This window comes from Elephas maximus, chromosome 15 (genome assembly GCF_024166365.1).
Source record: "Elephas maximus indicus isolate mEleMax1 chromosome 15, mEleMax1 primary haplotype, whole genome shotgun sequence".
In the NCBI taxonomy this organism is placed as follows: domain Eukaryota; kingdom Metazoa; phylum Chordata; class Mammalia; order Proboscidea; family Elephantidae; genus Elephas; species Elephas maximus.
The window spans coordinates 86242336-86270024 of NC_064833.1; the positions used below are offsets into that span (position 1 = coordinate 86242336).

The 27689-nt window shown below is 41.7% G+C and overlaps 1 protein-coding gene across 2 annotated transcripts in view; it reads left to right on the forward strand.

Annotated features, from left to right (window-relative positions):
* The first annotated feature begins 7241 nt into the window (after nucleotides 1-7241).
* ATP6V1H (ATPase H+ transporting V1 subunit H) overlaps nucleotides 7242-27689 on the forward strand; it is a 132092-nt gene continuing 111644 nt past the window's right edge. The window contains exons 1-6 of one of the 2 annotated variants that reach the window (XM_049853514.1): nucleotides 7242-7552; nucleotides 9287-9440; nucleotides 15407-15509; nucleotides 18308-18397; nucleotides 23622-23735; nucleotides 26471-26575. In XM_049853514.1, the coding sequence (XP_049709471.1) occupies nucleotides 9328-9440; nucleotides 15407-15509; nucleotides 18308-18397; nucleotides 23622-23735; nucleotides 26471-26575 (525 nt within the window). In that variant the 5' untranslated portion in view covers nucleotides 7242-7552; nucleotides 9287-9327. The remainder of the gene's footprint in view (nucleotides 7553-9286; nucleotides 9441-15406; nucleotides 15510-18307; nucleotides 18398-23621; nucleotides 23736-26470; nucleotides 26576-27689) is intronic. The other variant, XM_049853513.1, reaches the window with a different exon arrangement.

A 27689-nucleotide genomic window follows, 5' to 3' on the forward strand; every position in this document is an offset into this window, starting at 1 on the left:
CTAGAGGCCCTAATATACACCAGTAACAGGCTGCAAACCATAACTAACAAACTCCAGAACATGAGCTAGATAAATGGAATCTTCTAAAAAGCAAACACGCTCATCAAAAGCCTCCACCAAAAGAGTAAAAACAGAACTACAGGCTGGGAAAAAATTTTTGGCTATGGCAAATTTGACAAAGTTCTAATCTCTAAAATCTGCAGGAAAATCCAACACTTCTACAACAAAAAGACAAATAATACAACTAAAAAATGGGCAAAGGAAACGAACAGACGCTTCACCAAAGAAGACACTGAAGTGGCCAACAGACACATGAGGAAATGCTCCCGATCACTAGCCATTAGAGAAACGCAAATCAAAACCACAGTGAGATACCATCTAACCCTGGTATTACTGGCACGAATCAAAAAAACAGAAAATAACGAATCTTGGAGAGGCTGCAGGGAAATTGTAAATCTTATGCACTGCTGGTGGAAATGCAAAATGATACAATCATTTTGGAAAATGATATCACACTTCATTTATTAGAAAGCTAGAAATATAAATACCATATGATCCAGCAATCCCACTCCTAGGACTATATCCTAGAGAAATAAGAGCCATGACACACCCATGTTCACTGCAGCATTGTTCACAATAGCAAAAAGATGGAAACAACCTAGATGCATGTCAACAGATGAATGGATAAACAAACTATGGTACCTACGCACAAAGGAGTACTACACAAGGACAAAGAACAATGATGAATCTGTGAAGCATCACACAACATGGATGAATCTGGAAGGCATTATGGTTAGTGACATAAGTCAATCACAAAAGGACAAATATTGTATGACACCACTAACTGTAAAAACTGTAAAAATTCATGAAAAGGTTTACACACAAAAAGAAACAATCTTTGATGGCTATGAGGGAGGGGAGGGGTGGGGATGGAAAAACACTGAATAGACAATGGATAAGTGGTAGCTTTTGTCATGGGTAAGACAGTACACAATACTGGGGAAGCCAGCTCAACTTGTACAAGGCAAGGTCATGGAAGCTTCATAGACACATCCAAATTCCCTGAGAGATCGAATTGCTGGGCTGAGGGCTGTGGGGACCATGACTTCAGGGAACATCTAGCTCAATCTACATTCTTCTTTGGTGAGTAGTGTCTGGGGTCTTAAAAGCTTGTGAGTGATCATCTAAGATACTCCATTGGTCTCACCTGGTCCAGAGCAAGGGTGAATGAAGAAAATCAAAGGCACAAGGAAAAGATTAGTCCAAAGGACTAATGGACCACAACTACCATGGGCTCCACCAGACTGAGTGAAGCACAACTAGATGGTGTCCAGCTACCACCATTGACTGTTCCGACAGGGATCACAATAGAAGATCCTGGAGAGAGCTGGAGAAAAATGTAGAACAAAATTCTAACTCACAAAAAAATACCAGAGTTACTGGCCTGACAAAGACTGGAGAAACCCCAAGAGTATGGCCCCTGGACACACTTTTAGCTCAATATTGAAGACCCTCCTGAGGTTCACCCTTCAGCCAAAGATTAGACAGGCCTACAAAACAAAACAAGACTAAAGGGGCACACCAGCCCAGGGAGAAGGCTAAAAGGCAGGAGTGGTCAGGCAAGTTGATAATAGGGAACCCAAGGTTGAGAAGGGAAGAGTGTTGACATGTCGTAGGGTTGGTAACCAATTTCACAAAACAATATGTGTACTAATTGTTTAATGAGAAGATACTTTGTTCTGTAAACCTTCATCTAAAGTACAATAATAAAAAAAAGCATAATTTTTCCATTCCTCTATTAATGGACTAAATTTGGATTGTTTTCTATTTTGCTATTATAAAAATATTGAACTGAAAATCTTTGTACATTTTTCTTTGTACACTCATGCTAATCTCTCTCCTGGAAGTTTAATAGTTGGTTACTGAGTGTGGACATTTAACACCTGGAGAGATTCCTGGACGTTTGATAGTTGATTATTGTCATGGATTGAATTGTGTCCCCCAAAAACGTGTGCCAACTTGGCTGTCCGTGATTCCTGGTATTGTGTGATTATCCATCATTCTGTCATCTGATGTGATTTTCCTATGTGTTGTAAATCCTACCATTATGATGTTAATGAGGTGGGATTAGGGGTAGTTATGTTAATGAGGCACGACTCAATCTAGAAGATTAGGTTGTGTTTTAAGGCAATCTCTTTTGAGGTGTAAAAGAAAAAAGGAGCAGAGAGATGTGGGAACCTCATACCACTAAGAAGCAAGAGCCAGGGGAATAGCGTGTACCAAGGTCCCTGTGCTGAGAAGCTCCTTGACTGGGAAAGACTGATGACAAGGACCTTCCCCCACAGCCAACAGAGAAAGAAAGCCTTCCCCTGGAGCTGGCACCCTGAATTCAGACTTCTAGCCTCCTTAACTGTGAGAGAAGAAATTTCTCTTTGTTAAAGCCATCCACTTGTGGTATTTCTGTTATAGCAGCACTAGATAACTAAAACAGTATGGAATGTGCACATTTAACACTTTGAGAGATATTATGTTATCCTTTCTGGCAATGCCTACCTTTGCATCAGATGTGCACAAGACTGTACCTGCAAGAGTAAAGCTACGTCCTTGGCACAGCCTGGAATCCACCTTTGTATCTGGAAGATGAGATCAGTCATAGAGACTGCCATCCACCCACTTTCTCCACAGGAGCACGTCTGATATTTCAGGGTGCAAGTGACTTGAGTGTGGTAGTGTGTTGGTGTCCCTACCTAACACGTATCATCCCTGGTCCCTGGACACCAAATGCTACCAGCATCTCCCCTAGGCATTGCAGTAAAGCCAAGCATCCCACACAGTTTCAAATGCCTTTGGACGTGTGGTACCTTCCCACTCCCAGACCTCTGAAACATGTATCAAGTTTACAATATTTTAGTTAACGGGAACAGTTTCATGACCTACAGGTTTGTTACCAGTGAGTTATTTTATTAAGCTGTTATAGAGTGTAGTTACCTGCCACATTTTTTTATTCTAATTTCACTATTTTCATGGTAAACAAGTTCTTCATTTATTTAGGCTAGAGTTTAACTTACAAATGGACTGAACTCATAATCAATTTTTTTTTTTTTATAATAACTTTTATTAAGCTTCAAGTGAACGTTTACAAATCCAATCAGTCTGTCACATATAAGTTTACATACATCTCACTCCCTACTCCCACTTACTCTCCCCGTCTTGAGTCAGCCCTTTCAGTCTCTCCTTTCTTGACAATTTTGCCGGCTTCCCTCTCTCTCTATCCTCCCATCCCCCCTCCAGACAAGAGTTGCCAACACAATCTCAAGTGTACACCTGATATAATTAGCTCACTCTTCATCAGCGTCTCTCTCCCACCCGCTGACCAGTCCCTTTCATGTCTGATGAGTTGTCTTCAGGGATGGTTCCTGTCCTGTGTCAACAGAAGGTCTGGAGAGCATGGCCGCCGGGATTCCTCCAGTCTCAGTCAGACCATTAAGTTTGGTCTTCTTATGAGAATTTGGGGTCTGCATCCCACTGCTCTCCTGCTCCCTCAGGGGTCCTCTGCTGAGCTCCCTGTCAGGGCAGTCATCGATTGTGGCCGGGCACCAACTAGTTCTTCTGGTCTCAGGATGATGTAGGTCTCTTGTTCATGTGGCCCTTTCTGTCTCTTGGGCTCTTAGTTGTCATGTGGGCTTGGTGTTCTTCATTTTCCTTTGCTCCAGGTGGGTTGAGACCAATTGCTGCATCTTAGATGGCTGCTTGTTAGCATTTAAGACCCCAGACGCCACATTTCAAAGTGGGATGCAGAATGATTTCATAATAGAATTATTTTGCCAATTGACTTAGAAGTCCCCGCAAACCATGTTCCCCAGACCCCCGCGCTTGCTCCGCTGAGCTTTGAAGCATTCATTTTATCCCGGAAACTTCTTTGCTTTTGGTCCAGTCCAATTGAGCTGACCTTCCATGTATTGAGTGTTGTCTTTCCCTTCATAATCAATTTTTTTAAAGAAAAATTTTAAATAAACAAAGCAGACAATATAATGAATATTTATGTAATCTGCTACTCAAAGATTTAAAAAGGCTAACATTTTGCCATATTTGCCATAGTTCTTTTATTTATTTTTTGATACTTTTTTTTAAAATTTTGATTTAGGTCAAAGGTTACAGAGCAAATTGCTTTGCATTAAACAGCTAATATGCAATTGTTTTGTGACATTGGTTGTCAACCTTGAGATGTGTCAACACTCTCTCCTTCTTCACCCCGTGTTGTCTGTTTTCATTTGTTCAGTTTTCCTGTCCCTTCCTGCCTTCTCAGCTTTGCTTTTGAACTGAAAGGCCCATTAGTCTCATATACATGGTTGGACTACGAAGCACATCCCTCATGTGTTATTGTTGGCCCTATATGCCTGTCTAATCTATGGCTGAAGGGTGAACCTCAGGAGTGACTTCAGTACTGAGTTAAAAGTGCCCCAGGGGCCATACTCTCGGGGTTTCTCCAGTCTATCAGACGAGAAAGTCTGTTTTTTTTTTTTTTTTTTTTTTAATGTGAGTTAGAACTTTGTTCTGCATTTTTCTCCAACTCTGTCTGGGACCTTCTAGTGTGATCCCGGTCAGAGCAGTCAGTGGTGGTAACTGGGCACCCTCTAGCTGTTGTGGGGTCAGTCTGGTAAAGGTTGTGGTAGCGGTGGTCCATTAGTCCTTTGGGCTAATCTTTCCTTTGTGTCTTTGGTCTTCTTCATTCTCCTTTGCTCCCGCCAGGATAGGACTAGTAGACGTATCTTAGATGGTGATTTGATACTTCTGGCAGGTTTTGAGAGGACCATAAAAAGAGAACCCAAAAGCAGTTTTTTCCCCCCATTTTTTTATTGTACTTTTTTTTATTAACTTTTATTGAGCTTCAAGTGAACATTTACAAATCAAGTCAGTCTGTCACATATAAGCTTATATACATCTTACTCCTTACTCCCACTTGCTCTCCCCCTAATGAGTCAGCCCTTCCAGTCTCTCCTTTCATGACAGTTTTGCCAGCTTCCAACTCTCTCTATCCTCCCATCCCTCCTCCAGACAGGAGATGCCAACACAGTCTTAAGTGTCCACCTGATATAATTAGCTCACTCTTCTTCAGCATCTCTCTCCTACCCACTGTCCAGTCCCTTTCATGTCTGATGAGTTGTCTTCGGGAATGGTTCCTGTCCTGGGCCAACAGAAGGTTTGGGGACCATGCCTGCCGGGATTCCTCTAGTCACAGTCAGACCATTAAGTTTACGCAACCACTTATTTAGTGTGTATCTTCCTCCATATTTGCAATAGGTAGAATAACATTCCCCGCGAGATGTTCACGAACTAAACTCTAAAACCTGTGACTATGTTACCTTACGTGGCAAAATGGAACTAACGTTGCAGACGCGGTTAAGGTTAAGGGCCTTGAGATGGGGAAGTTGCTTTCTATTATCCAGAGGGGCCCAATGTGATCACACAAACCCATAAAATTGGAGAACCTTTCCTAGTTATGTGTATGTGTGCGTATGTGCTCGCTAAAGAGAAAGAAAAGATGACTATGGAAGAAGGGTTGCAGAGATGTGATGTTGCTGACTTTGAAGATGTAGGAAGGGGCCATGAACCAAGGCATGTCCACAGTCTCTAAAACCTGGAAAAGTCAAGAAACTGATTCTATGCTAGAACCTCCAGAAGGGAACACAGTCCTGTCAACACCCAGATATTGGCCCATTGATGTCCATGTCAGTTCTGACCCACAAAATTCTAAGATAAAAAATTTACTTTGCTTCAAACCACTAACTTGTTACAAACAGCAATAACAAGTGGATATAACATTTGTTTTTGTTGTGTTTATTCATAATCAATACATAATATTGGCTTTCAAGGTTTAAAAACTTTACCTAAGTTTAACATTTTTAATAGAAATGTATTATTTAAAAATCTCTTCCAGCACTTTTTAACAAAAACATGCTAGTGATACATAATTTCTAGTTGCAGTGTAGCCTTATTCATTATTAGCCTAAGAGAAAGAGGGTATGTGAATCTGAAAACTTGGGGTCCAGATAGGGTTTCCAGATAAATACAGGACTCCCAGTTAAAACTGAATTTCAGATAAAAAACGAATAATTTTTTAGTAGAAATATGACCCAAATATTATATGGGACATACATTATCTGGTAAACAGGCAACCCCAGGTGTCCTAGGCTGGGTTCTCTAGAGAAGCAAAACCAGTAACAGGTATAAATGCATAGCGATTTATAGCAAGGAAACAGCTCTCGCAACTGTAGGGGTTGGAATGTCCCCAGTTGTTGGATCAGGACAGAGTCGTTTCCCAATTCACAGGGCCACAGAAGCTGGTGAACTCAAGGTGAGCAGGTCGGACAGAAGGGCTCCTGCTCAGAGGCTGTGAAGGTCGAGGAATCCCCAAGGTCGGCAGGCAAGGCCGCAATGTTTCTCCTGAGTCACTCAGCTGCAGGAGCTGGCAAACCCAAGGTGGGTAGGTTAGGGAGCAGGACTCTTGCTGGCAGGCCCTGAAGACCTGGATCCAGAACAAGCCAACAACCTTTCCAAGGCAAACGACAACAGTGGAAGGTGGAGAGATGAAGCCTGGAGCTGCCACAGGCCCCACCCCTGCCAGTACCACTCAGCAGATTCCACCATGGGGGTGAGCACATATCAAATTTCAACAGTAAAGTGATCACCACATTTTACAACTGCCAAAACACTAAGGATCATGGCCCATCCAAGCTGACGTACACTCTTAAATATCATACCGGGTTAGGAGAACCCTTGTGACCCTGAGGAACAACTCAGCGTTTTCGTATTTAAAATCAGGATAAGAATGCCTGCTTTATCGAACTGTTAGATCCAAATTAATCGTCTATTTAAAAGCATAGGTGCCCTGGTGGCGCAGTGGTTAAGAACTCGGCTGCTAAGGAAAAGCTTGGCAGTTTCTTATCCACCAAGCTGCCCCTTGCAGACGCTGCGGTACAGTTCTAACCTGGAGGGTCACTATGAGTAGGAATCTACCAGACAGCAATGGGGTTTTTGTTTAAAAGGATTAAATCAAACTTTTCAAAGTCATGACTGTTAAATGAGTTTTGGTCTCGCTCGCTGCCTTCCAGCGGGGGTGCTCGGCGGGCTGGGGGCACGGGTGCCTCCCGACGCAGCTCGGCTCACACAGCCGCGGAAAAGGCGCGCCCCTCCTCCGCCTGTTTTGGACGCTCCGGGCGTCCGTCGTCCCTGCCGATCACGTGCCCCTGGTCACGTGACCGTCGGTCTTGTCGTTCTGCGGCCGCTCGGGCTTCTCTCTGCCTTTTCTGCGCCCTCAACGTCTCCTTGGTGTCGGCCTTCACTTTTCGGTTTCTGAGTCTCCCTCCGCAGCTCCGGCCTCCGGAACCGGCAAGAGACGCCGACTGGGCTCTGACTCGGAGCCCCAGCCCGGCTGTGGCAGCGACGCCCCGGCCGCCGCGCCTCCGCCGCCTCCTTTGGGTGCGTTGTAGGGGCCCGAGGACTTGTGACTTAGGGCTGCGCCCGGGCTGTTGGGTCTCCGGCACAGGCCCAGGTGAGCGGGCCCCTGCGGTTTCTCCTTGGTTCCTGGTGCCCCTAGAGCGCTTTCCCTCCCCCCGTACCCCGCATCCCCGCGGTTCGCCTCCGTCCCCGGTCCCTCTGACTTTTTTCCTTCTAGGTCTCCGCCACGTTTATGAAACTGCAGATTCTTCCCCGCAGGGGAAGGACGTGAGGCAGGAGAGAGCAGAGACGGATGGAAAGTGTATTTCCCCAGGATTGGGCTACGACCTTGGCCAGCTGGAGGGGCGAGTTTTTCAGGGACTGAGCTAACCATTCTGAGACACCGTCACCTTCCCCAGGAGAGACGGGTGGAGCTGAGCCTGCGTGGTTCCAGAGTTCCAGCCTGGCCCGGAAGGAACCAGTTTCTACTTGAGCCTGCCAGTCCTCGGGACTTTTGCTTGTTTAGGCAACAAATCTTTAGACGTAGAGCTAAAGTACCAAACTGACTAAGGTCATTGGGAACCTGGAATAGAGTCGAGGAGCCCTGGTGGCGCAGTGATTAGGCGCTCAGCTGCTAACTGAAGGCTCAGAGGTCCCGCCTCTTTGTTGGGAGAAAGATGTGGCAGTTTGCTTCCGTAAAGATGACAGCCTTGGAAACCCCAATAGGCTGTTCGGCTCTGTCCTGTGGGGTCGCTGTGTGGATGTGTGTCAGAATCACCGTCATGGCAATAGGTTTTTTTTTTTTTTAAGTGTCATTGTGGTCATGTCCATTAGCCTGAATTTTGTGAACTGGACCTGTGTTTTCTGCCGTGATAAAATCAGCTGCAGGCTTTTCTCTACCAGTTTAGGAGTGAGAATCACTTAGAAGCTATTGTGAAAGGTTCCAGTTATCAGACTGGACTCCCACTGCTGGGTGTACCTAAATTGTAAACGGAATTTGTTGCAAAAGTTTCCCCCAAAATTGATTTTGAAAATACTGTGAACTTTGGTTAAAAAAGAAAACCTTTCATCCAAGAAATTACTTTCCCACTGTAGATATTTTAGTTTGAACAGGTAATACAGTGTTTTCAGAAAGGGCTCGTAAAAATCAGACCCATTGCCTTTGAGTTGATTCCAACTGACAGCGACCCTATAGGACGGAGTAGAACTGCTTCTTCAGGTTTCCAAGGCTGTAATCCTTACAGGAGCAGACTACCATATCTTTCTCCCGAGGAGTGGCTGGTGAGTTCCAAAAGATAACCTTTTTTGCTTAGCAGCCGAGGCCTTAACCACTGTGCCACCAAGGCTCCAGGCTTATTGTATTTTTTTTTATGTATCACTTCACAATGATGCTTAATAAACATTGGTAAAGTACTTGGCCTTAGCTGTTCCTGTCTTTGTCAGAAGAGGAAAATTGATCCTAATTGTATGAAGTTATTTTCTTAATTTGTATGTTTATTCCACTTGAGCATGGTATCTGATATCATTATCTTAAGTAGACACTTTGAAGTTTTACAGCAGTGTTAGTGCAAATAATTAAAAAACCTTTCCTGGAAAAGTAAGCCCTGTAGAAAACAGTTTTATGGAGCAGTGCTGCATAATTGGGCAAGATATGAAATACAGGTAGTACCTTCAGACTTAGGTTATTTAATATTTGAGTTGATGGTATCTCAAATATTTAAATCAGGTTTATTGGCATTTGCCTGTAAGTAAGAATCTTCAGTTTTGAAATGTGATGGTAATATTAATGGTAAATAGTCATTGCAAAAAATAATAAAACCTGGTATTCTGCCTTTACCTTACATCTAAGTTGGAGATCTGTTGAAAAACATTTAAGATCATAAAATTTGGATGACCAAAATGGATATCCGGGGTGCTGTGGATGCTGCCGTCCCAACCAACATTATTGCTGCCAAGGCTGCAGAAGTGCGTGCCAACAAAGTGAATTGGCAGTCCTACCTCCAGTAAGTACTGGCTTACTGTGAATCATAGATAGTCATGTGCTTCTGCGTGGGACTTCTTCATAGTCACGCTTTTATGAGAGAAATACTGGAAAAGTACTAATAAATGTGGAAGAAAATACTTGCTCCTCATGATGATTAGCTGTCATGGGGAGACAGCAGAGTGGTGGAAACAGCTTGGGGCTGTGTAGTGGGGGAGCAGAGCAGCTCATGGTAACTTTCGACATTCTCTGCCTGGCAAGTTGTACCTTTTAGTGGGAAATATAGGTGGAATGTTCACGGGCTATGGAGGGAGGATGGGGTTACGGGCAAAGCCTGCCAGACCAACCAGAGATCTGGTGATCAGTATAGTGAAGGATGGTGTAGCAGAGTGCTTCAGACAACTAGTGAAAAGCAGAGATGATTGAGTTGGGAGACCTGCATTTGAATTCTGGTTTTTCTATCTACTGGTTTGGTGATTTTAGGCAAATCACTTAACTTCTCTTCAGTTCAATAAATGTGAAATGGGGATACATATCCCGCGGGGCGGTTGTGAAATAATGTATTTAAAGTATGTATTTTGGTTGTTGTTAGGTGCCATCGAGTTTGTTTTTGACTCATAGTGACCCCATGTGACAAAGTAGAGTCCCATATGGTTTTTTAGGCTGTAATCTTTCTGAGAACATTGACAGGTCTTTTCTCCTGTGAAGTGGCTGGGTAGGTTCAAACCGCCAATCTTTCAGTTAATAGCAGAGCGCTTAACTGTCACACCACCTATTGGCAGAGTTTATACACTGAATTTAAGTTCTTCATCTTGTGTGTATTGATATTTAGTGTGGGCTGGTGTTTGAATATTCTTTATTTGTAAGGTAAGCTTTCATTTATTCGTGACCATGTTTTAACATTTTCTAGCTGTTGATTTTGGTATATTTATAACAGTGGTTTATTAGAGAAATTTAGTTTAGCTTTGCACGTATATTTTGAAAATCAAACTAAGGAATCTAAGTTTTACATTTAGCAGTTTATTTTGTTATGGGAGGGATACGTGGTATACAAAAACAATCCTGTTCTATTGATTTAATCACTCATCCAGTATGTACTGAGCACCTGCCAGGTTTGAGGCATTTTCCCTAAAGCAACTCACGCTCTAGTAGGGAGGTCCAATACGTAGCACTGAGTATGTTAACTATGATAATAGACGGGGTGGTCACAGTATGATGGCTGCACCAAAAAAAGGATAGCTAATCCTACCCCCAGGGAGTTTTCTTGAAGAGAATGATCCCTAAACTGAGTTTTAAAGGGTGAGTGGGATTTAGCCATATGCAAGGAATAGACAGTGTGAGCAAAGCAGGGAAGCAGAAGGCAGTGTGCTGATTGAAGGAGTGAAGAATGTTTTGGAGGCAGGCAGTGGGAGGTGAGACTGGAGAGGCAGCCAGGGGGTGCTCATGAAGGCCCTGGGTGCCACTGGAAGGAGTTTGGACTTGATCCTGCCAGTCAGTGCTTTTCGAGCTGAATTCTTAATCTGTGAAACCCATGGTTGATTCTAGTAAGGAAGATCTGCTTTCACTGTTGCCCCATGGAGCAATTCTTTACATAGCAGCAAGAACGATTCAAAAAAAAAAAAAACAAAAAACGCACATCAAAGTGGCCATCCTAGATGCATCAATTGGTCTCAACCCACCTGGACCAAAGGAGAATGAAGAATACCAAAGACGTAGGGTAAAGATGAGCCCAAGAGACAGAAAGGGCCACATAAACCAGAGACTGCATTGGCCTGAGACCAGAAGAACTGGATTGTGCCCGGCCACCACCAGTGACTGCCCTGACAGGGGACACAACAGAGAATCCCTGATGGAGCAGGAGAGCATTGGGTGCAGACCTCAGATTCTTGTAAAAAGACCAGACTTAATGGTCTGACTGCAAATAGAGGGACCCTGGAGGTCATGGTCCCTGGACCCTCTGTTAGCCCAAGACTGGAACTATTCCTGAAGCCAACTCTTCAGACAGGAATTGGACTGGACTATAAGACAGAAAGTGATACTGGTGAGGAGTAAGCTTTTTGGCTCAAGTAAATACGTGAGACTATGTGGGCAGCTCCTGTCTGGAGGCGAGATGAGAAGGCCAGTGATACTGGTGAGGAGTAAGCTTTTTGGCTCAAGTAAATACGTGAGACTATGTGGGCAGCTCCTGTCTGGAGGCGAGATGAGAAGGCAGGGGGACAGGAACTGGTTGAATGGACACGGGGAATACAGGGTGGAGAGGAGGAGTGTGCTGTCTCATTGGGAAAGAGCAGTTAGGAGTACATAGCAAGGTGTGTATAAGTTTTTGTGTGAGAGACTGACTTGATTCGTAAACTTTCACTTAAAGCACAATAAATTTAAAAAAATGCAAATCAAATAACACCACCTTGCTCCAAACCTTCTAACTACACCCACCTTCTTGCTCTTTCTCACATGGCAAGCATACTCCTGCCCCAGCAGCCTTTGATTTGTGCTTTGTCTCTCTGGAAGTTCTTCCCTCCATTGCTTGGTTCATTAACTCCCTTCCTTTAGGTTTCTGGACAGGTGGCCCCAGAAATGCTTTCTCTGATTACTGCAACCAAGATATTACCTTTCGTCCATTGCTCCTGTCACTTTCTAACCCCTTGCTTAGTTTCAGTTTTTTTTTCATAACATTACCATTCCCAACATTATAATGGTATATGTGTGTGTGTATTTACAAAAAATTATTTTTGTATGAATGTATTTTCTATTTGCTCCACTGGAATGCAAGCTCAACCAAAAAAAAAAAAAAGAAACCCAAAAAACAAAAAACATTGCCTTCAAGTTGCTTCTGACCTCATAATGACCCTATAGGACAGAGTAGAACTGCCGTATAGGGTTTCCACGGAATGGCTGATGGATTCAAACTGCTAACCTTCTGGTTGGCAGCCGAGCTCTTAACCCCTGCGCCACCAGGGCTCCAAGCTCAACAAGGGAGGCCTAATTCATTGCTGCATCTTTTGTTCTTAAAGATGTCTGGTACACATAGACTGCCAGTTACTGTTAGCTGATTAAATCATGAATGAGTAGGGTAGTTGTTGGGATGTGGTGGAGATGAGTGTTTGGAAAAGGAAGACGGACTGGCTAGATAATGAAGGACCTTATAAGCTGTGCTAAAGAGGTTGGATGTTGACTTGATAAGTAACATGCTATTTTACATTACTTTCATGGCAATACTATGCTATAGGTTTTTCTCGTTTTAAAGAGGAATAGGTAGCTGTTCAGATAGATGAATAACAAATACATGCTCATACAGGTTTTAATTAGTTGACTCATTGAAAAGATTTTTATTGAAAGCCCCTGACTAGGTGCTAGGTGGAACTGCCATCGAAATCCATAGTCTGTCTGATGTGAAAGGAAAAATATGATCAGATGTGTGTGTGAGAAAGCTGTCTGGTAGTGGGTAAGAAGGTGATTTGCAGGAAGGTTGATTGGGAAGCTGGGATCCTGTTGGTGGACTGTTGTTACAGGCCTGAGACGACACATCCTGAGCCTCCCTGAAGGCTGTGAAGTGGAGAGGAGACCGGCATTAGGTGGAACAATTGCTAGGACTGGTGCCTGATGAGTTGCAGATTGTTAGAGAACAGTCAGTCCCTTGGCTGCTACATTATGGGACTGTCAGAGAAGACTCCCAAGTGAAAAGAACTCAAAAAAGAAAAGTTTTCTTGCAACAAGTGCAAGGAAGTCAGACTTGAGAAGGGGTGGCTGGCCAAATAAAAAGCTCAACAATTATTTAAAAGGAAAAAAAAAGAGCCGCAAAATTATAAGATACCAATGCAGAGGGTAGTTGATGCCCAGGGGTAGTTGGGAGCCCTCGGGGAGAGCCTCACGCAGAACCCAGGTAGAGGGTTAAAAGAGGAGGAGTCAGTGAGAGACTGCAGAGGGGTGGCCTGAGAGGAGGCGAAGGTCTGGGAAGGGAAGGAACAGCATGTCAAGAAGTGGTCACACCGTCACCTGGCCCAGATCTAGGAAGATGAGCCCTGGAAACTGTCCTTTGGATTGATAATGAAGACATCTTTGGAAAAAAGAATGCATGAGAATAGTTGAGAAAACTGTATTTTTTAAAAAAGAGCTTACGTTAAAGTATTTAGAACAGTGTAGAAGCGATATAAAAAAAAAGATAGAACAGTGGATTACAAAGCTCCGAAGCAAATTCAAAGTATATGAAAGAGAGTAGTGTATGGTGGTAGTATATACAAAACCCAAATGGCATAAAGTAAAACCTTGATGGATTTTGGATACATACAAATTAAGAGCTTCTTTGGAAGAGGGTTGGTTGTGGGTGGGAGTGGCAGGGCAGCATGAAGGGTCAGCTCCCTTGTCGTGGGGAGAGGACAATTCCGAACGTCACTTACATCCCCAGGGTCTCCTGTGGGGCCAGGTGAAGACTGTCCCCTGTAGGACTCCACCTGAAACCCTGGCTTGGTTTCTTCACATTCTCATCCTGCTCGCTCTCCTCCATCCCTGACCTCTGCTGGGGGCTCATCCTCACTAAATCCTTGCACATGAACCCTCATCTCAGCTTACGTCCTGGGAACCTGCCCGGAGACAGCTCTGAGAAAGAACAGCGTTTCTCCAATTGTGCATCTTGGGAAACCTGCTTCGTATTCGGTGTTTCACGGATTAGTTTGCTGGAACACTAGTCCCTCAAGATACTCGGGGAGGGGTGCAGATTTTAAAATGACTGAGTTAAAAAAATATTGATGTTATTTGAATGACAAAGCACATTGCAAAACGTTTTTTAATTTAAACTTGCCTTTACTAAATGCTTATGTATATCAGGTGCTTTTCCTTATATTTTCTTATTTGATCTGCGTAACCACTCAGTGGAATAGCATAGGTAGTATAATTGCCATTTTACTGATGTGGAAGGTAGTGGTTGGAGGGGTCAGTGATTTTTGCCAAAGTTTTATGACTGAAGTGGGAACTCCCCCTCTGAGTGGCTTGGATTCTGTGCATTTCTCACGTACTGAGGGTCTGAAAGAGTCGATGTGAATCCCGAATGCCCAGTATCTTACAGAGACCCACAAAGTGGTTCTGCCAACACATCTTTGAAGAAGGGAGGGCCTGGGCTTAGGCCATAGGAACGGGGGCTTGCTGGGGGATGTGTCAGAGCCACTGATGAACAGACATTTTAGGAAGCAGAGCTGGTTGTGGAAGAGGAAGGTGACAAGTTCAGTCTTGGTGGTGCAGAATTTGTGAAAATGGTGACTTCTGAGTGGAGGGAGAAGATGGTAAGAGGTGGTTTGGGAGAGAGGGAAGATGGGACTCTATTGATTTGAATCTCATTGAGGAAAGAGTTTGGAAAAGAAAGGCAAGATCTCAAGGAGTGAGCCGTGAGGAGAAGCCTTGAAGAGAAAAGAGCCAGGGAAGGGGCCTTGGAAGAGGTGGGAGGAAAACAAGAGTGTAGGAGGGCTGTAGGGAGGACAGTGGATCAGGATGAAGGGGCTGTTTTTTTTGAGAGGAGGAGGAGGAGGCTCACCTTTTTCTGAATCTGGTGGGGAAGGATATGCTGGAGAAAATGATTGTGGAAGTTCACGTAAAGTGGCTTTGGGTCTTGATGAATTACATGGCCAAATTCATTGGTTTGGGAGTGGACGTGATGGTGAGACTTTGGATAAGGCTAAGAGATGACATTTTATTGAGTGCTTACTATGACCCAGACACTGTGAATTATTTAATTTCAGCCCCAGTACAGCCCCTTAGAGACAATATGGTGGTTATTCCCTTTTTGCAGGCAAGTTAACTCAGGTTCCAGAGAGGTCAGTCAGTCAGTCAGTCAGTCAGTCCGTCTGTGGCGGAGCTGGGCTTTCTGCCCCAAGGCCCATGCATTAAGCCTCATGTCTTACTACCTAGGAAAGAGGAGAAAGGCTGAGAATTCCTGTATCGTTTCCTCACAGTGGCTATTCAACTTTTATTGAACAAAAACAACTCCTTCTTATTTTCTAGGGGGCAGATGATTTCTGCTGAAGATTGCGAATTTATTCAAAGATTTGAAATGAAACGAAGTCCTGAAGAGAAGCAAGACATGCTTCAAGCTGAAGGCAGCCAGGTAATTGATACAAACATTATATCATGAACACTTCCCCTTGTTATTAAAACTTCTAGAAAAACAAATTTTAATCACTATGTCATACTCCATTATAGCTGTGTACCATAATTTAACTAAAAATCCTTTTATTGGAAGACATTTAAGTGGTTTCCAGTTTTCATTGTTATTTTGGAAAAGATATTATTTTGAATATGTTTATCCTTCCAGCCTTTTCTGCATTTCTGAATATCTTAGAATAGATTCCTAGAAGGAAAATTTCAAAGTATAGGAAATTTTTAGAGTTGCTCTTTGTGTTCTCACTACCAATGTTTGAAGTGTCTAATTCAATAGGTTAGAAGAAACATCAGAAAGAAGAAAATAAGGATTATTGTATCTGATTTTCCTCAATTCAAGATAATATGTTAACATTTTAGTCTGTACTACACTAGGTATTTTTCTGTACATATGCAGTCTACACATTTATTAATACAAACATGAACTTTTTACAAAAAATGTGGTATTCCACGTGGTTTTGTTCTTTTTGCTTAACTTCATCACCCCTTCCCCATGCCTGTAAAGGTATTTCTGTGGCTTTTTGAAATAGTTGTGTAGGGTTCCCTTTAATGGATGAACCATACTATTCTAAACTGGTTCCCTACTTGTGATTATCTTGGCTATTTCCATTTTTTTTTTCTTTCTTATGAGCAGTTCAGAGATGAACATTCTTAATTATTTCCTCTTAATAAATTTTAGAGATGTAAATTTATTTCAAACTATTTGAAAATTGACAAGGGTTTTGATGTCTGTTAATGAAAATGTCCTTTCAATAGATTGTACTGATTTACAGTGGCTGCCATCAATACATGGGAGTGCTCTTTTCCGGTTCCATCACCAAAACTGGGTCTTACCATGTAGTTTTTTATGTTGGCCATTTTGATAGGTGAAAAATAGTATCTTAATGGAATAGTATTGCACATTTTAAAATGTTTTTTGGTCACTTGAGTATCCCTAGTGATTGCTGATATATACTCTTTATCTTTTCTTCTGCAGCAGTGTTTGTACTATTCTTACTGATTTTCAAATTCCTCTGTGTGTTAAGTAGACCAGCTCTGGGTATGCCCTGTCTCTCCACCTTGTTTGTTAAATTTTTCACTTAGTTTAGGGGGCCCTTTGCCATATCGATGTTTAAATTGTGCAGTCAAATCTGTTACTCATCCCTTTGTGATGTCTGCCTTTGGTGTCAGCCTTTGGTGCTTGTGTGCTGGAGGACTTGTCATCGGTGTTCCTTCAGCAGATCCATCATGAGTCCTACCACGTGCATGGTGAGCACTGGGGGAGCAGAGAGGATGAGATGAGACTTGGTCTTGATGGAGTTACAACAGTTATTTCTTAATTACAGTGTCCGCTGTGAGAGGTCTTTATGGGGTGGTTTCCACGATGTAAGTGTGTGGTTTCATCCAAACAGAATGCCAGAAACCACTTGCCATTGAGCTGACTCTATATGTGTCAGAGTAGAACTATGGTCCATAGGGTTTTCAGGGGATGCTTTTTTGGAAGTAGATTGCCAGGCCTTTCTTCTGGTGTGCCTCTGAGTGGACATGAACCTTCAGCCTTTTAGTTAGCAGCCAAGCATATTAACCATTTGCACCACTTAGGTAGTGTGTCTGAAAAGAAGAGTTGTGACAGATTTACCAAAAGCAATTTATATTTTTTTGCTACAAGAGGCTGATTGTTTACCACTTCAATGTTTTGATTTTTAAAAAATTGAAAAGTTTATTGTTGATTTCTTTTTTAGTGATCTGAATGTTGTTATAGGTGTTAATTTTGTAACGTTTTCAATTCCAATATTCAGTGTGATAAGTGGATGTTTACAGAAGATATGGCTCATAGGTATAGCATAAGCTCTGGAATGAGTGTGATTTGACAAGGTATACGTTTTTCTATAGCATGGCCTTCTTACATGCTGTTTATGTATTGAGGATTTATTGAATGAATGAATACTGAATGAAATGTACTTAGATTTGTATGTCCTCAGGGTTTGGAAGGTTTCCTAAAGTATGACATCAAACCTATTGGTGAATGGTGTCAGACGCATAGAACCATGTTTTTATGGGTGATTTAAAGAATTATAAAGGATAATTTTGATTATACACTGTATAGTTTGTATGCTGACTTTAGAACATGACCCGAATAAGATGCATTTCCATGGTCCGTCATATTTCCTGATATAGGGCACTTGTTTGGCTGAAGGAACCCATATACAACTCAGTCTTATTCTTATTACAGTCCTGAGAAAGATGATAGGAAACATATCATTGGCTCTAGTTTTTACAGAATTCTAGAGAGATCGTCACATAGTTGGTAATTTGTAAAAGGGAAACAAAACAAAGTCTTTTGATTTCAATCCCCTGTACTCTTTTTGCTCTAGTATTCTGTTCCCAGCAAGTGTAAAAGATAAAAGTAAAAAACAATTCAGGACCAGTTATAATTTTTGATTGTCTGCGTAATTGAATCTTTATGTTATCATGTGTAATCAAGAATTGATAGTCGGAAGGTATGTCTATGTAAAAATTGCAAACATTTTGAAATTTATCATTCTATATAAAAATTTGGATGCAAGTCAGAATGTGGTCCTTCCACACATCATCACAGCAGTATTCGTGAAAGGTACATACTTTGAAAAGGTATACATTTTCTACAATTGAAATCTCTTAGTAGCATTTTACTAATTTTTGGAAGAGAAATAATGTTCCGCTGAAACTCCATTAAAATGTTTGTGATTGGAAACAATAATTAACATTAATTTTATCTTTTTCTAGTGTGCTAAAACATTTATAAATCTGATGACTCATATCTCCAAAGAACAGACAGTCCAGTACATTCTAACTATGGTCGATGATACACTGCAGGTGGGTATACTCTCTCATCTTTCTGTGTACCTCACACTGACGTGTTTGTAAGGCTTCACTTACCAAAACCAACAGAGTAGAACTGCCCCATAGGCTTTCCAAGGCTGAACTCTTTTTTTTTAAATTAACTTTTATTGTGCTTTAAATGAAAGTTTACAAATCAAGTCAGTCTCTCATACAAAAATTTATATACACCTTGCTATATACTCCTAATTGCTCTCCCCCCAGTTGGACAGTGTACTCCTTCCCTCCACTCTCCATCTTCAAGTCCATTCGGTCAACTTCTGGCCCCCTCTGCCCTCTCAACTCCCCTCCAGACAGGAGATGCCAACATGGTCTTATGTGTCTACTTGATCCATGAAGCTCATTCTTCACCATTATCATTTTCTGTCCCACAGTCCAGTCCAATCCACGTCTGAAGAGTTGGCTGTGGGAATGGTTCCTGTCTTTGGCTAACAGAAGGTCTGGGGACCATGACCTCTGGGGTCCTTCTAGTCTCAGTCAGACCATTAAGTCTGGTCTTTTTATGGGAACTTGAGGTCTTCCATTTCTTTATTGAGCTTCTTTCTGGATGTCCTGTCCTTCGCCAAAAGTGGTGTGTTGATGTCTCCTACTATTATCGTAGAGCTGTCTATCTCACTTTTCATTGCTTGATAGAGTTTGTTTTATGTATCTTGCAGTCCTGTCATTGGGTGCATAAATATTTAATATGGTTATATCCTCTTGGTATATTGCCCCTTTAATCTTTATATGGTGTCCTTCCTTATCCTTTATGATGGATTTATCTTCAGAGTCTATTTTGTCAGAGATTAATATTGCCACTCCTGCTCTTTTTTTTTGTTGTTTGCTCGATATATTTTTTTCCACCCTTTGAGTTTTAGTTTGTTTGTGTCTCTTAAGGTTAAGTGTGTCTCTTGTGGGCCGCATATAGACTGATCATATTTTTTAATCCATTCTGTCACTCTCTGTCTCTGTATTGGTGCATTTAGTCCACTTACATTCAGCGTAATTATGGATAGGTATGTATTTTTTTTTTTTTATGTATTTAGTGCAATCATTTTGATATCTTTTTTTTGTGTGTTGTTGACAGTTTCTTTTTCCCCACTTAATTTTATGTACTGAGTAGATTATCATTATATATTGTCCTTTTATCATATTTGTTGTTGATTTTGTTTCTGCTGAGTCTCTATTTTTTTCTTGTATTTTTTTATTAGGATAGTTTGTCTCCATCGTGGCTACCTTATTATTTACCCGTATTTTTCTAAATTTAAACCTAAATTTTATTTCATTGTATTGCTTTGTCTTCCTCTCCATATGAAAGATCTATGGCTGTGTTGTTTTCTTTTACATAATAACATCGCTGTTTCCCTGTTTTGAGCATTTTTTAATCTTGATTTATTTTTGTGATTTCTCTGTCTGTATTGACTTCTGATTGCTCTACCCAGTGTTCTAGTCTTGGGTAAACCCCAAAACCCCACTGCCGTCTTGGGTAGGTACCTGATATTACTGATTTTGTAACCAGAGAACTCCCTTTAGTATTTTTTTGTAGTTTTGGTTTGGTTTTAACAAATTCCCTAAACTTCTGTTTATCTGGAGATGTCCTAATATCATCTTCATATTTGAGAGACAGTTTTGCTGGATATCTGATTCTTGGCTGGTAATCTTTTTCTTTCAATTTTTTTTATAAGTCATCCCATTGCCTTCTTGCCTGCATAGTTTCTGCTGAGTAGTCTGAGTTTATTCTTATTGACTCTCCTTTGTAGGTGACTTTTCGTTTATCCCTAGGTGCTCTTAAAATTCTCTCTTTATCTTTGGTTTTGGCAAGTTTGATTATAATATGTCTTGGTGACTTTCTTTTAACATCTACCTTATGTGGAGTTCGATGAGCATCTTGGATAGATATCTTCCTATCTTTCATGGTATCAGGAAGGTTTTCTGCCAACAAATCTTCAACAATTCTGTGTTTGCTGTTATCCCTCCCTGCTCTGGTATTCCAATCACTCATAGGTTATTTCTCTTGATAGGTTCCCACATGATTCTTAAGGTTTCTTCATTTTTTTAAATACTTTTATCTGGTTTTTCTGCAAATATATTAGTGCCGAGTGCTTTATCTTCAAGTTTAGAAATTCTGTCTTCAACTTGCTCAATTCTGCTCCTCTGACTTCCTATTGACTTGTCTAATTCTGTAATTTTATTGTTAATCTTCTGAATTTCTGATTGCTGTCTCTCCATGGATTTTTCCAGCTTATTAAATTTCTCATTATGTTTCTGAATAATCTTTTTAATTTCTTCAACTGCCTTATCTGTGTGTTCCTTGGCATGTTCTGCGTGTTGCCTGATTTCCTTCCTGATGTCTTGAAGGGCTCTGTATATTAATCTTTTGTATTCTGCCTCTGGGAATTCCAGGAAGGCATTTTCATTTGTTTTGGGAGGTTGTTGAGGTGATCATCATTTGTTTATGTGAGTTGATATTGACTGTTTTCTCTGCGCCATCTATAAGTTATTGTATTATTTTATGTTTGTTTACTGGGCCATAGTCTCTTGCTTTGTTTTGATGTGTTCAGATGGGTTGCTTGAGTGAGCTAGCTTGATTATTTTCGCCTTTGGAGCTCTGACATCCTGTCCCCAGGTGGCTAGAGCTGTTATCAGGTATATCAGTCTAGAAGTCCATTCACTTTTCTTGTATGAATTCAGCTCAGGTGCCCAGGTAGCTGATCATCAAGTGTGTGGTACAGGCTCTGTCCTACAGTCTTAGAGGGGCAGGAGTGATTGGTGTAGGTACCGGTATCTGGTTGCAGTAGGGTGTCACACTCTGAACAAGGCAGGGGGCTGAGAATCGTCCCCCATGTGTCTCTGAGGAAAGCGTGTCCCTGTTCCGTAGAGTGTACAGGTGGGTGGGTTCTGGAGATGGACCATGGGCACCTGGTGTTTTTGGTTGTCAGGACTGGGAGGTAGCAGTTATCCTTGGACCCCTGTTGCAGGTGGCTGGGCGACCTGAGTGGAGCTACCAATCCTCAGGCCCCTGATGTGGGTAGGTGAGGACCCTGTTTAATGCGCAAAGCAGTATCAAACATCAAACACCGCCTCTCCAGCACACAGCTGAAACAGTTGTAGTCTGCCAACAAGGGCCTATTCTCCTGAAAGAGGGGAAGTACTCAAAGTCCATGGACCATTTATGCCTGGACAGGAGCCGCTGCTGTCCTGAGCTCCCCTGCTTAGTGGAGCTGGTATCTTTTTTTCCATTTGCAAATTTATTCCTCCTCCAAGGCCAAGAGGATAGCTCTAGATGCTCAATGGGGCCTATCTCAGGCCCAGGAAAATCAGCCGCTGAAGCTGGCTTAGGAGCAGGGCAGGGGAGGGAGGAAAGGGAGGTGGTAAAATATACGCAAGTACTTAGCTTTTGTCGAGAGCACCGTTCTTCTCTGGTTCCAGAGGTGTGAGTAGGCTGTGTGGTGGCTGCTTCTCCCTGAGGAAACTGTCCAAATGCTAGTACCAGCCCCCCGCAGCCACTCTTGGGAATGGTGCTTGAGGGCTCCTGGCGATTCAAGTCTGGTAACTCCTCTCCACTTTTGGACTGTCTCTTCCTGCCCCTTCCCCTCAGTTTGTTTTCTAACCTTGCATTTGATGTTCAGGGCTCCTAGCTTGTCATATATACTCGTTTCACTTGTTTTTTCGGGTCTTTGTTGTAAGAGGGCTTGCCGGAAGCAGCTGACTATTCTGCCATCTTGGCCTCTCCTCCCTCTAGTCTTAATTTTTGTTCTTTCATTCTGAGTTCAGTCCACTCTGTTTTTTTTTTTCCTTTTTTGGGGACCATTTCTCGGTTTTCGTTTTGAATTTCTGATTCAAAGAGGTTTTTCATTTTCCCAAGTGTGTGTTTGAAGACATTTAATTCAGTTTTGAGTATTGTGTTACAGTTTTCCTTCATTTTTTTTTTTTTTTTTGAGGGAAAGTTCATCAGCTGAGATATTTTGATCTGCATCTTCTTGTTTCTTCTTATGGTAGCTTCTTGACTGCTTCTGTCTATTCATGTCATGAATTGGGTTTGGTTTACAAGATTCATAGCCCAGGAGCACCCTCTTTGGTTTTTGCAGTCAGGTACAGTTCCTTGAATGGATGACTCTTCTCTTTTTTTTGGTGGGGGGTGGATTACATACCCTTTGATATTTTTGGTTCTCTTGCCCTTTTTTTTTTTTTAAGGGCCCTAAATTTCATCCTTTTGTTTCGGAGAAGATGGATTTTAAATTTATATAAAACGTCTTATAAAAGAGTTTTCTGAGCTTTTTTTGTGTAGTGTATTTTGTTCATTTACATTACAATAAGAAACATGGTTTTCACTTTGGAAGTAATCCAGTGGAGTAATGATGACCTGCCTGAATTTTGTTTCCCTGATTAAGTCATTATGATATTATCAAAACTATGTGTTATAACTATTCATTAGTGAAATAGATGGTAGTCATTTCCTCAGGTAGGTAACTGTAAGAATTAAAATTTGATTTAAAAATGAGAAGTATTGTTTACGTGGTTATTTGAGCTTTTAGCAAATACCGCTATTTAGCGAGTACACTGTTGTAATGAACCAGAAAGTAGATTACAGCTAGTGATATGCAGAGAAAATTTATGCGAGAGGTGAAGTTTGCGTGATTTCAGAGAATTTACTCTTTCTTAAATCCTACATCCAGCTTCTAGTGTGGCATGCTGTTTTTTGCTGTCGTTATCTGCCCCCAATTTTTCTGTCGTGGTATGGGGAGAGCAATCTTTAACACTTGATGTTTTTCTAATTTGCTATTTCTCTTGCCTGCTTGCAAGTAGTTTGAGGTGCTTCCTGCTGATCCTTTCTCCAGAGTTCATTTGTGATGTTTCTACCTCTCCTGATTCCCTGTGTGGAGTCAGGGTGCTTGCCCTCCATAACAACAGTACTGAGCCGGGCAGGTCAGAGGTGCGGGCGAGGAGAGGTGATGCACAGTCCTACGCCTTGCAGGGCTGGGGCTTCCTAGCCTGTCTTAGTTGATTTAAAATCATCAGATTAACTAGAGGTGGATTTAAAGTATCTGCCCTCTCTCCCACTGCATAACAATAATAACAGAGTAAGATCACACATGTTGGGAAAAAAAGACTCACACTAACTTAAACAGGACTTAAAATGAAAGTTTGAGAAGCAATACATAACTTACATTCTTTAGTGAAATTGATTCTGATTAGTGATACCACTTCTTTTCTTTTTTAGGAAAATCACCAGCGTGTAAGCATTTTCTTTGACTATGCAAAACGTAGCAAGAACACTGCCTGGTCCTACTTTCTGCCAATGTTGAATCGCCAGGATCTCTTTACTGTTCATATGGTAAATTTTGCATTGATCACATTTCTGATTTAGGGAAGAAACAAACCTGGGGCGTTTATGACTTAGTAACCTCCTAATGGAGCCCTGGTAGTGCAGTAGTTAAGAGTTACGCTGCTAACTAAAAGGTTGGCAGTTCGAATTCACCAGCTGCTCCTTGGAAACCCTATGGGGCAGTTTTACTCTGTCCTATAGGGTCGCTGTGAGTCAGAATGGACTTGATGGCAACGGAACCTTCCAGTTCCCAGAGAAGTAACTGCTGCCACATTTAGAAGCATTGTTTCCTTATTGGTGTTTAGTAATGTGATACTAGAATGTCAAAAGGGTTTGGAGCATTTTGTTAAAGTTTTGCAGACCATATGATGAGTTCATTAGCGTAAAAACCTTTTGGTAAATTCACACGCGCAAAAGCTCTAGATTGTGACAGAATTAAACACAATTTACCGTGTAGAAATTAAAATTTACTTTGAAGCAGCTACTTTTGAAATATCTTAAATGCACTACTGTTCTAAATTTAGCCTGAAGGGCTGTCTTTGGAAGCCATAACATTGAAAAGTCTTTTACTGAGCTGGGGGAATGTTTGACAGGAGAGTTGCGAGGATACACCTGTTTACAAGTACTTTTCCTATTCCCGGTGGGGTGCCGCTTCAAGGCTGCCTGTTTCAGGAGGTGCCTCTCCACGTTTTATGTTACGAACCACTGTTGGTGAGGCCTTAGTGAGCATGCGCTTGCTCACACACACAGCTCCCGCTCTGCCTATGCTCATTTATGTACCAGAGTGTTCACATTGTACGTTATAAAACGTTTATAAAGAAAGAAAAAAGGAGGATTCATAAAATTAACTATTTTAAATAATAGTTTTGAAAAATGAGTAATACATTTTCTTCTTTCAAATTGTAGAGGCTTGTTTTCACTTTCCAGATGCCAAGTTTTAAATGTCATGCTAATTTTGATGGTTTTATAATACAGTTGACAAGTTCACGTATAGATGTATTAAATTGTACTTTAGATGAAGGTTTACAGAACAAACCAGTTTCTCATTAAACAATCAGTATGCATGTTGTTTTGTGACGTTGATTGCCAACTCCATGACATAACACTCTCCCCTTCTTGACCTTGGGTTCCCTGTGACTAGCTTTTCTGCCCCCTCCTGCCTTCTAGTTTGTGCCCCTGTGCTGGTATGCCCATTAAGTCTTATTTTGTTTTATGGGCCTGTCTAATAATCTTTGGCTGAAGGGTAAACCTCAGGAGTGACTTCAGCACTGAGCTGTAAGGGCGTTCGGGGGCCACACTCTTGAGGTAATTGACAAGTATATTAACAAATAGACACATAGGGAAAGTTCATCTTTTTTTGGTGTGGCTGTCAATTTTTTTTGTTTATTTTGGTAGAAATATACATAAGAAAACATTTGTCATTTCAACATTTTTTATGTGTATAATTTAGTGACATTAATTATGTTCATCTTGTCATGCAACCGTCATCACTCTGTTTCCAGATTTTTCCGTCGCCCTGAACAGAACCTTACTGTCTCCTAAGCAACGATTCTGCCTTTCCCCCTCATGGTTATTAATTGTGCCAGCAAATGCATGTTTTAACTTCTTGGGGATTTCAGTTATTTTTGGCTAATCTTTCAAATTTTTAGGGTCAAATTGTCACTGGTTTACCTTGTAATGTGCTGATGAAGAGCTTATGCTAGGAGTAGACAAGTCAGATTTCGTATTATTTTGTGTTTTTCTTTTTACTTGTACTTATATTGCTGATATTATTTCAGTCCTTGCTTCCTTTAGATCAGTTAAATCTAGGTAGTGTAAATTCTGTAAATTCACTTAGCTGAGTCTGTGAAAACATTAGTGTGTCACAACTCAGGTGCCCTGCTGCCCCTCCACATTGTAACTTCCAGGTGGATCCCAACACTCGGGCGTCTGCCACACTGGACTTGGACGTGTGCCTCTGTCAGCCTGGAGAAGCTGTCTTCAAATGTCAGAACAGACGCTGGTCCACCGCCACAGCCTTCCACGCTGTTGGGATTAATTATTGCTGAGAAATTGGGGTTTTAGAACAGTGACTGGCTTTCAGAGAATACTGAAAGAATCTTTATTAAATTGGGGTGCATATTATATGTGGAGAAATTAGTATTTATACTGCCTGTTTAATAAAACATTAATAATGATTAATTTTGTAACTTGAAGAAAATTGAAAAATCATTGACTGAGGAGAAAGGGTACTTGTTCATGTAGTGAGAGAGATGGCTGCCTAATACCACAGTATGTGTTACACTGAGATGAGGATGAAAGCTGACGGGGCTCGGAAGGAGTGAGGTAGTGGCTAGGAATCTGTTGCAGAGATTTATCAAAACTGTGGCAAGTGATTTGGTGAAAGTTTGCCCCTAAGAAGGATTTTTTTTTTTGGTTGTTAACTGTCTTTTGCTGGTATTACAATGAATCCTAATCTTACTTTCGAAACACAAAATAATATAGGGAATGTCGTAAAATTCATGAAACAGCTAATTTTGATTGATTTTAATTGAAACATTTAAAAATGCATTTGAATATTTATATATATCTATGTATTTATGTATGTATTTTCAAATATATTCTTTAAAAGGAAATATGAATTATTTTTGGAGGAGGTGAAAGTTTCAAAAATCATATAGCAAAATGGTGATGAGTCTTGGTTTTTAAGGTATATGATCTTTGAATCAGTACAGTCTTCAAATAGTTTTCTTATTTGTTTTTAGGCAGCAAGAATTATTGCCAAGTTAGCAGCATGGGGAAAAGAACTGATGGAAGGCAGTGACTTAAATTACTATTTCAACTGGATAAAAACTCAGCTGAGTTCACAGGTAAAATAAATTTCTTTTAGTATCTTTGAAAGGAATACAGTATTCGTGTTCTCATAAGCTGCGGCAAATACATTATAAAAAAGTTAAAATAATGCCATTTTGAACTTGATGAATAAACCAGAGTGCTCTTAAATTTGGTAGCATGCTTCACCTTTTCTCTCTTTGACTGGATTCAATTCAAATCTTCTGTCTTTTCCTGCTCTTTGGGGACTTCCCACTCACGCTGCTCAGTGGCCACGTGGCTCCTGTGATCACACAGGTCAGAACATTGAAAAGGATTCACAAAACTGCAGAGAGCACCCTCATGTAAGGCTTTTAATGAGGGCCAAAGAAGCTCTGCAGCGGGGGAAAGAGTGCAGGCAGGAGCGGGTAAGGCACTTCCAGCCACAGCTCCCAGCCCACCTCGGGATCGTGGACCACCAAGACGTACGGGAGAAGTCTTGGTTTGGGGCGAGCCTCCATCCCGTCTGGTCGCATAACCGGGCCGGGAGATCCGTCCGGTTACACCAGTAAACACAGTGGCCCTGGGTGTTGCCAGGGGTGTTTCGAGCTGTCAGCTGCACATCAGTGGTTACTAGTGAATCCACTTGTCCTGGTCAGGAACCCATCCCAGAATTCAGGTGTTCCTGGGCTCCCGCAGAGCTGCCCAGGCCAGTGTAAAATCAATCTCTTCTCGGGACTAATGCTCAGTGACTTGACTGTACCGTTCCGAGACTGAACATTTAGAGCCTAAAGTGAAAACCTGTTCACTGGTCATCTTGGTTGCTTTTGGGCCTCTTGAGCTCTTATTCTCCATGGAGAGAAATAGCTTGATTGCTTAATGACTGGTAAAATGGCAAGATTTCAATGTTTGTGCTCATGGTTCCCCAGAACGGGGCAGAAGAGAGGGCACTTCTGGAGGCTCTGTGGGATGTGCTTCCTTTGTTTGTGTTTCTGGTTATTAAGTGTTTGGTGGTAAAGGGGGCCTTGCTGGGAATGATTCTCAGGAAAAGAGTGAAGAAAAGGAGGGTGGCGAGGAGTATTCTGGGGAAGAAAAGGTAGAAGAGAGGGAGATTCCGGTGCTGGGGATGGGTGACACTGGGTGAAGTGGAGCAGTGGGGCCACGAGAAATCAT